Raw genomic sequence first — 9,612 nt, 5'->3', positions numbered from 1 at the left:
GAAGGCAGTGACCAGTGGCTGAGCAAGTGCCTGGCATGACCCAGTGGGCAGCAGGCAGAGCATCATCCAGAAGATGAGGCTTCTCCCTTCTTCCTCAGTGGCCCTCATTGGCCCTGGTGTGGCTACACAGGTGGTCCCTGCCCACCTCAGGAAAGTTCTGGCTACTTACATGTGGATCCATTTCTGCAGCGTGTCTTTCAGGTACTCCTGGCTGATGGGCTGCGCCAGGGTTCGGAGAGCCGGCTGGAACTGGACGATGGATGCCGGCAGGTGTTTGAACCAGCTGCAGAGCTTCATCTCCTCTTGCAGAACGCCGGCGCCCTTTCCTAAGAGAAGGCCAAGTGACAAGTAATCAGGGCCATCCTTTGAAAGGCATATTAAAAAATGGACCTAGAAGCAACCTCCAAAAATCATCTGGTCTTCTCCTGGGCAGGTCAGACTGGACCCCCGAGACAGGGGGAAAAGGAAAGTATAGACTGTACGCCCATCGGGGAGCTGGCAGCTTCGTGCCAACTCTGGGCACCACGTTGGTAGAGAAGGCGAAGGACAGGGAGGAAGGGAGTGGGGGCGGGGCAGGGAGAGAAAGCAGTACTGAGCCTTGGGCGGCCCTCGATGTTGTCACAAAGTAAAAGGTGACAGTTTCCTTTTCCTCACCATCCTCCGACCAACCTGGAAGAGCTAAGGAAAGAATGAAAGACCACTCATCCTGATCGGTGAATTGTAGCTCTTCAGAGGTGACCTCCCAAGAAGGACACAGGCATCTGTGGGGTGACTCTGGGAGGCCCATTCACCGTGTTCTGCACGTGAGCACCCTCTGGAGCTCGAAACACAGGGGTCCTTCTAAGGTCACTTGCACTTGTTGTCCAGAGCCATGACACATTAGCCCGTACTCACCTTTCACGAGGGGGGTAAATCATTAAGTGGAAGCACCTAGAAGAAAGCCAGGGCATAAGGGAGTGGCACCCTCGTTGAAAGATAAATAAGCCCAAGAAGAGGCTACATAGGGGCGCCTGGGTGGCTTAGTTGTTAGGTGTCTGCCTTCGGCTCAGGTCATGATTCCAGGGTCCTGGGATCGAGCCCCGCATCGGGCTCCCTGCTCAGCGGGGAGCCTGCTTCTCCCTCTCCCACTCCCCCTGCTTGTGTTCCCTCTCTCGCTGTGTCTCTGTCAAATAAATAAATAAAATCTTAAAAAAAAAAAAAAAAAAGAAGAGGCTACATCATACATCTCTCTCTCTGAAAATGACCAGGTGGCTGTCCCCACGTTCTACCTGTTTCTCTTCTACCTTTGGGACTGTGTCTCCTCCGCTTGACCCCTGAGTTCTGGAGTCCCCTGAGGCACAGTCCTCTGCCATCCTCTCTTCTTCCTGATGATGTCCCCCATCCCCATGGCTTCAGACAACAGCCACATGCACAGATGTGTGTCTCCAGCCAGACCTCTCACTGCCTGTTCTGGACCCACAGTCACCTGCCCACTCCACATTCCTGTTCCAAGGGCTCAATCGTCTCCAAAGCAATATTTTCAAGAGCAAACTCATTATCAGCCCTTTCAAACCAGCTGCTTTTCTAGTAAACCTGGACACCTCCTTCCTATACCCTCCCCACCAATACCAAATCCCCTGCTAAACAGATGTCCAAGTTGTCCAGTTAGCCCCCATCGTCTGCCACCTAGGTCATGATGACAGCCTCCCAAGTGAGCTCTCAACATCCACTCCAGACCCCATGAAGATCCACTGCCACATAAAAGCCAATTGTATTTAATTCCAATTAGGATAAATGCTATTAAATAAAAGCACAGGATGTATGGGAACATATAACAGAAGGACGAACAAGCCTGGAAGGTCCTAGAAGACTATCCATTGTTCTCTGGATAAAGTCCAAACTCCCTAGCCTGGTCCGCACAGCTCTACATTATCTGGTCACATCTAATAGACTGGCCATATCTCTTCTCATGCTGCTCTTCCTCCACCCAATACCCCTTAGCCTCACCTGCTTGCTTTTAGTTTCTCAAATATACTAACATCTTCCTTGCCTCAAGACCTTCGCACATCCCATCCCCTTTGCCTGGAACTCTTTTCCTTGCCTTCCTCACCTGCCTAACTCTTACCGAACTTTCAGGTTTCAGTTTAAATATCATTCTCCAGGGAAAGCCTTACTGGTGAGGTCCCTCCTTTCAATGCTCCCAAGTCAACCTGTACTTTGCCTTTATAGTAGTTGCCACTGTTGTTTTTCAATAGATATGTATGTATTTGTGAGTTCAGTATTTGCCTCTACCCTTAGACCATGACTTCCACGAAGGTGGGGTCCCTATTTGTCCAGGGCACTGCTGTATCCCCAGAGACCAGCACCGTAGCAGGCAGGTGGCAGGTGCTCAGTAAATAACAGCTGAATAACCTGAAAGTAAGAAAGGCTGGCTAAGAGCTCACCGGTAGGATGCTGGCCTGTGATGGTCTCCAGAGTTGAGAAGAGCAAGCCACACGGCAGGGATGGATCTGGCAGCTGACCTTCTGGTAAAGTGTAGAAAAGAGCGTGAGCTTGGTTCAAAGTGGTGGCCAGCAGCTCCACTAATGAGCAAACCTGGGCCTTGATGCTGGTACCTACGAGAAGAAACCATCCTCCTGTAAACAGTTTCCTTCAGTAAAGTCAGAAACAAGAGAACACTCCAGGTGCTTCAGTCTCCCTCGGCTCCCCCTTCTCCATTCTCTTAAGGACCATATTTTGGAAAGAAGCCAAACCTACCATGGTGCGGCTGGTCGAGAAGTTTCTGAATAGCTGCCTTTCTGGCCAACAGGAAGTCTGTTAGGGCTTGGCGAGGAGAACTCTCTTCTAAGAGCATTATGGAGCACAGGGCCTCCGCTACAGCTTGGTCAGACACGGCTTGGCCTTTGAGCAGCATCTTACTTTCATGCAGAATAGTTGACCTAGAAAGATGATGACAAAGAGCAACGCGGAATTTTTTACATCTTGGGAAGAAGAACCCTGGTACATCAAGATAAAAGACACATTCCGTAAACCAGTCAGGGTGAAGCACAGCCATCCCTAGAGCAGATCTTTATGCTGGATCTACGTACCGGAAGTGGCTGGCTGCTGCGACCTGCCGGATGAGTATGGGGAATCGTGAGAGGACGGGGCTGTAGCGGGAACTAGAAGAATCCAGCTGGAGCAGGTTGTGAAGGTGGCAGCAGAGCAGGTAGAGCTGTGTGGCGTGGAGATACTGGGAGGCCTCCATCGAGCTCCAGATCTTCTCGGGAATTTCTAAGAGTAGCTTGATCTGGGCAGCCATGCTGTAGAACTTCTCCTGGGACGGCTGCTGGGGCTGCAGGGAAAGGCACGGAACGAACGCAGAACCACTGCAAGGTCAGTGTCTGGCAGGCTTGGGGAGAAATGTGGGGGTACTGCAGGGTACAAAGCTTTTATTATGCCCGATTTGATGCCACTTGGCAAGGTTTCCAAGTTAGGTGTAGTGGAATGACTGGAGTCAGGAGCGCTGGACAGCCCCACTGGATTGTCCTCCCAGTCATATGGAGATGCAAACTTAATCTGGTCATCTCAGTCTGGTTATCTATGACCCTCGAGATGTCTCCACAGCATGGAGCCCTACGGACCACCACTCAAGTGAGCTTTCTCCTTCCCTGTTCTGATGTTCAGCCTCCCTACGTTTCCACCTGCTTCTTTGAGTGCCTGATGGACTTCTTTGTTACTCGTCCATCAGATCTTCATCTGGTGCAGTCCTCACGCCTCTCCCCATCTCAGTCCACCCTCCTACTCCCAGACTCCTACCCTCCAGCATCACCTCTTAGCAGAACACCACTCCCACCTCTTTTTTAGTCCTCACCACTCCCGAGTCCCACTGGAGCCTTTTCTGCTGTTGCCCTGCTAAGCTTCTCTGCCATTCCATAATCAGTATGTTCAAAACTAAATTCATCTCCCTACCAAAAATTTTAGTCATCTGACCTCTGTATGTATCTTAGCATACCACCACTCTGCTCCCAAGTTCCCAGGAGATTCATATCCTTCCCATGGTTCTGATCTGGAGACATCAGGACGGGGAAGAAGGGTCCTACAGGTGTCTAGTGGGTTGAGGCCAGGGATGCTTATAAACATCCTATAATGCACAGGGCAGTCTCTACAACAAAGAATGATCCAGCCCCAAATGTCAAAAGCACCAAGGTTGAGAACTCCTGCTTTAATTAAACTGATTACCTGTTTTTAATTGTCTTTTCATACTCCAGATCCATATTCCAAATCTCATCTGTCATGAAGGCCCCTCCTTACTGAGAAGGACTCAAGCCTGAAGTGACTTCCTTCAGAAATCTTATGATAAATGTACGTAAGTATTTTGGAATCAATCACACATTATCCTAAAATGCTTTCTACTGTTATTCTGAATTATTCACATTTTTCTCATCAACTTTCCATGGATTTAATTCCTTGACTAGAATGTAAGCTCCTTCAGAGCAGGAATTAGGGGGCTTCTGTTTCTTTGTGCCTGAACACACAGAGGGCACTCAAATTTTTGTGGGTCTGACTGAGAATAAATCAGATATAACAAGTATAAAAAATACATACGTTTCTAAAGTCAGGCACGGTACAAGTTAGCTTTTTAATAAACCATGAAGCAAGACTCAGTTACAGGAAAGGCTGGCCACCTAGGAGGAGGCAGGTATAAATGCACAGCGTACAGAGGAGAGGGATGAGGTCTCTCATTTCAAAAAGTATTTCCAATCTTCTGTGGTTGTGTTGTGTGAGCCCTGCCTACTAATCCGGATTCTTCTAAAACACAGGTTGTATTAAAAAGTTACAAACGGGAGCTAAATTGTACTTTTGCAAGTTCTTCCATGTCCTATAAGGTTCTTCCCCGGGGTCGTTAAGAACAAATTCCAGGTTTACCTTTCTCATCCTCCCTACCCGTTCACTTAGTCATCCCCTTCTTTAGGAATGCAAAATGCTGCTCCAGTATTAGGATGTATTTAGGGCTGAATCCTTCCACACCAGGTCTAATCATTAGGGTTTGGAGGAAAAAAACAGGATAACTTGATTAGAATAACCTTAGTTGCCTAAAATGAAACCGTTCCGCTATTGAAAGAAGGGGGCTTGATGGCTGGTACTGTCCTTCAACAACTCCACCAAAGGTAGAAGAGCCCTTTGGGTTTGTGGAGGTTATTCTTGGGACTGGCGTGGGGAAAAGACTGGGATGAGGAATGAACGATATGAGGGGAAGGTGTTAAAATAAGGGAGAAATGTGTTCTGAGAATGTCAGGAAACGTCATACAGGCAATGAGCCGAACTGTCTAGCTCTGAGAGACGCCTGGCGTTTTCATCTAAACTTGGGAGAGCCCAGCGAAGCCCCGAGAGGTGAGGGAGTCAGGGCCCGGAAGTCAGGGAAGGCTCCTGAAGGGAGCTGCTGAACGACGGGTCAGCAGCCAGCGAAAGGACCGCCGGCGTCCTCCCCCGAGGAAGGGAGTCCAGAAATTGGCGGCAGGCTCTTCCCCGAGGCAGGTGAGGCTCGCGCCGGGGGGCGAGGACTGACCGGCGGCCGCGGGAGGGCCGGGGGCGGGTCCCACGGGGGGTGGGGCGGGACCGGGAGTGCGCGGCTGACCTGCGGGTCCCGTGGCGGCCGGGGGGCGGCCGAGCCGGCGAGGCGGAGCCGGGCGCAGTACTGGTCGGTGGCCTTCACGGCGTCCACCAGCCCCTCGGCGCAGCGGCGCATCTGGCCGATGGTGTCGGCCGCCTCGATCAGGTCGCGGTACCGCTCGCCCACCATTTGCCGCAGCTCCTCTTTCTTGTGCTCGATCTCGGCCCGAACCTGGCGCTCCAACCCGCGGATTTCCTCCGCTCCATGTGTCTCGAAAAGCGCCCCGGGGTCGCGCAGATCCAGCCGCTTCAGCGCGGGGGAGGCGGCCGTGGCCGCCATGATGGACCCGTCAGCGTCCCGACGGGTCACTTCCGCCCGGAGGCCCGCCCGGCGGCCATGTTGGGTGGGGGCGGGGCCACTTCCGCCCCGCTGCCGGCCATGCTTGTTCGGGGCTCATCCGGGCGGCCCAGGGGCGGGGCCGGGATGGGATGGGCGGTGGTTTTGCTGTTGCTGTTGTTGTTTTTTAAACTCAGGCGGGGCGGGTGGGGTAGATCGCTGGGGTTGGCGGTCTGCGCGCGCAGCGTCGCGGGCGTCTAAAGTCCCGCCCGGTGCAGGTGCAGCCTCGCGGCGTCCGAGCTCTGCGCCCGCGGAGCGACTGCGCCGTCTGCTCGGGACGCCCGAGGGCCCCGCACGGCTCGACCACTTCGCTCGTTGCGGCGCCTGCTGGCACCGGGCGTGCAGCCTTCTGTGGCATCGTTGTTATCGTTGTTTTCTGGGCCCATGACCGAATGCGGTGCCCGGGGTGGAGTTGGGGTCCGTTCGTGTTCATGGGCGAGAGCAACTTCTCAGTTGTTCCGGACTGGCTCTTCCCCAAGGCGCGCGTCCGCTCGTTTTGCTTCGGTTTTTCTTTTGATGTCCGTCAGTTCTTTGGGGCTTTCGTTATTTCAAGCGCGTATTTTTATCACGAAGGATGCACTTTCACCCGCGTGGGGTGGAGGGTGGTGGACCTAGAGGAAGGGACGCAGTGCCTGAGAAACAGAGCCTGGGAGTGCGGGGCGGGGAGAGTGGGGCTTGTTTCTTCTACGTACTTCCAAGACCCTTCGTTTTAAAAAACCGTTTATTATGGAAGAGTTCATACTCAAACTAACATGGAGAGGATGGTGTAATGTGCCCACCCTCCAGGTTCAACACTAACCCATGGTCAGTCATCTCTGTATTCCTACCCTCTTCCTCTCCTACCCACTGCCTCTGTTATTTTGAGGCAAATCCCAAACAGCAACGATTTCAATTTGTAAATCAAACCATTCATTTGTACCTCACAATAGCCCTGCATTTTACAGATGGGCAACCTGGAACCCCGACGGGCAAAAGGGTTTACTCAGTAATAGTGTAATTTTCAAAGCCTGTATACAAAATTAACTAATTTGGTGTACACATCAGCCTTGCCAAGTAGGTAGGGATATTTCTATTCCGTGCATATTCCATGCAAAAACCCAGAGAAGCTTATTTGCCCACCTGAGTTGCATAGCTAGTAAGGGATGGGATCTCACCGAGATTTTTGAATTCCTGGCTTGTGCCTTTTCTGTTTTGTCACACAACTTTCCACGGACTCAAAACACTCCATGGTGCCAGGTCTGCAATTTGCTGTCACATCAGTTGCATTCTGTAGGGGACATTTTATTGATGTTGGCTGCCCAGCATCTGTGGAATGTCTTTTCTGTATTTGGGGAAATGACGTTTGTGTGGCAAGATCTTTTCCAGGGGTCCCTTACAGCTGTGGTGCAAGCCTGTGGGCCTGGGACTTTAAATGGAGAGCCAGTGATGTCAGGAGGCAGCAGGGGCATTGACTCCAGCTGGGGCTCCCAGCCGCCCGTGCCGGCGTGCTGCTGGTGGCAACTATGGGTGACCACAGTGAGGCCTCTCAGCAGAATTGATTGCCCAGTGGCATGCTTTGATTGGGTTCTGAATGTTTTTGCTTCCCTTTGTTCCTGTCTGTCCCCTGAGCCTGGTTCTCCAGCTTTCCCAGAGATTGCATGAGCTATCCAGTATCTTACTGATAAATTTCATTTCTTTGAAAATCAAAATCAGTTTTGGTTGCTTGCCCTAGAGTCTCTAACCAACACACCCTTCTGAGTTTCCAGCTCCATAGGAGTTTGGCTGAGCAAGAGGGAGGCATGCCCAGGTGTCAGTTTTGGTGGGGGGCCTGGGGGTTAGTATGAGGGGGCTTGCACTATGCACACACCTGTCATGTCAGGTAGAGAAAAGGCCAGCTGGGGGCCACAGACATCTCCACTTCGGGGTGTGTTCTAAAAGGAGAGCGTCCCCTCTGCTTCCCCAGCCAAGTTCTTCTGGCTGCCCTGAAGATGTCACTGTTGCTCTTCTGCATGCAGAACTGAGCGCCTAACGGAGGCTGTTACCAAGCCTTCCCGCGCTGGAAAGAGCGCTGGAAAGGCTCTGGGCGCTGGAGGTAATGTGGCTATGACTCTTTACTCTGTCTCCTTTTCTTTTCCCTTCTGCATCAAGGTCCCGCGTCCCCTTCCTCTTCTGTGGTTTCTTTGTTTGTTTGTTTTGGTTTTGTTTTGGTTTGTTTTGTTATTGCTGTCTGGCCCTCTCAAAACCAGGATGGAGGCCAAGCGCTTCAGCAGCTGGACAAGGCAAGTGCTGGGGACAGAGGGGCAGAGATGAGAAACTAGTCTTTTTTGTTTTTCTCAAGGAGGCACATGAGCAAAGGGCACTTTGAGTTTTATCGCCATCATTTTGTTTTGATTTAGGGAGGAGTGCGTGCCCTTCTTGTGGGGGGCGGGAGGGTGTCTTCGTGTCATTTTCTTCTTTTACTTTAAATCTTTAGGGGTAGAAGACATCCAGTGTTTACATTCAAGAGATTATGTTTAGGTCATCCTGGGCTTCTGAAATGAAACCCGGACATTCTGCCAATTACAATAGTTGTAATTTTGAGCCCCATCTAGGCACTTTGCCTATGTTACCATTAATCCTAACAATAATCCTACAGCATAGGTGGTCTTATACTTGTTTGATAGATAAAGCCAGGTTCGGCAGGACCAAGTAACCTGCCTGAGATTACACAGTCAGCAGCCAAGCCTGTCTACACATCCCGGTTAGCCCGACTCTAAAGTCCTTGATCTTTTTACTTTGTCACATTATTAGCTTCAAAGAAAATTTCAGAACATCAAGAGACAGATTGGCCAAACAATTCTGAGCAACATTCAGATGGTGCCCACGCTGCTTCCTACCTTCTGCAATTGTCTCGGCATTTGGGACCTGAGCTGGAGTGTGATTTGGGGGCACGTGGCACCTGCCGGGGTGGTCAGGCCTGGTCGCCAAGTGTCTGTGTGCTGGAGGGCTTACTTTCAAAACTGGGAATTTGTCCTGACATGTTTGCTTTCTCTGGGCCCACTGGCATTCTGGTTTCATTCAGACTGTTGAGGGGACAGATTTGTCCTTACTTTTTAATAGAAATACAGAAGGCAAGGCAGCATAATGCCTAAAATAGAAGAGTTCTTAACTGGTCTTTGCAGAGACCACACATTCTCCTTCCCTTGTGCGATATGTGGTCTAGCATCTGGGAAAGGGTCCTGGAGACCTTGGCTCCCAGGCTGAGTCAATAAATATTTGCATGATGAATGAATAGTGTCATGCATACAGAGTGTCACAGAATCACAGAGTATCAGCTCAAAGGGTGCATTGGAAAAGGCAAAAGGATCTCCTACCATTAACTACCTAATAGTCAAAATACTGAAGGCAATGAGACAGTTCTCACCCATATCACAGCCTCCTCACGGACTTGTTTCAGTCCCTCTCCTTTCACGTACGGTGGCCGCAGGTTGGGCAGGTCCCTGTTCAGTCTGAAGAGCGAAGCTGAAGAAGACTCACCCCAGACCCCCCGATGATGTTGGAGGGAGGGGCATCTCCTCACAGATTTGGGATGAGATGGGGGCTGGCCACACCCAGAGAAGAGAGAACAAGTGGAAGAAGCAAGCTTACCTGGGAACATTAAAATAGGTTCACCTCTGGCTGCGCTA

General features: G+C 51.2%; 1 protein-coding gene across 1 annotated transcript in view; it reads right to left on the bottom strand.

The window, feature by feature from the left end:
• COG1 (component of oligomeric golgi complex 1) overlaps positions 1 to 5,954 on the bottom strand; it is a 14,448-nt gene extending 8,494 nt beyond the window's left edge. The window contains exons 1-5 of the mRNA XM_032429347.1: positions 5,597 to 5,954; positions 3,069 to 3,313; positions 2,737 to 2,918; positions 2,424 to 2,594; positions 170 to 326 (exon numbers count right to left, since the gene is read on the bottom strand). Of these exons, the coding sequence (XP_032285238.1) occupies positions 170 to 326; positions 2,424 to 2,594; positions 2,737 to 2,918; positions 3,069 to 3,313; positions 5,597 to 5,911 (1,070 nt within the window). The 5' untranslated portion in view covers positions 5,912 to 5,954. The remainder of the gene's footprint in view (positions 1 to 169; positions 327 to 2,423; positions 2,595 to 2,736; positions 2,919 to 3,068; positions 3,314 to 5,596) is intronic.
• Positions 5,955 to 9,612: the final 3,658 nt, after the last annotated feature.

This window comes from Phoca vitulina, unplaced genomic scaffold, assembly GCF_004348235.1.
Source record: "Phoca vitulina isolate PV1807 unplaced genomic scaffold, GSC_HSeal_1.0 scaffold41, whole genome shotgun sequence".
In the NCBI taxonomy this organism is placed as follows: domain Eukaryota; kingdom Metazoa; phylum Chordata; class Mammalia; order Carnivora; family Phocidae; genus Phoca; species Phoca vitulina.
The sequence above is the reverse complement of the archived record's forward strand: the minus strand, read 5'-3'. Positions and strand labels throughout refer to the sequence as shown.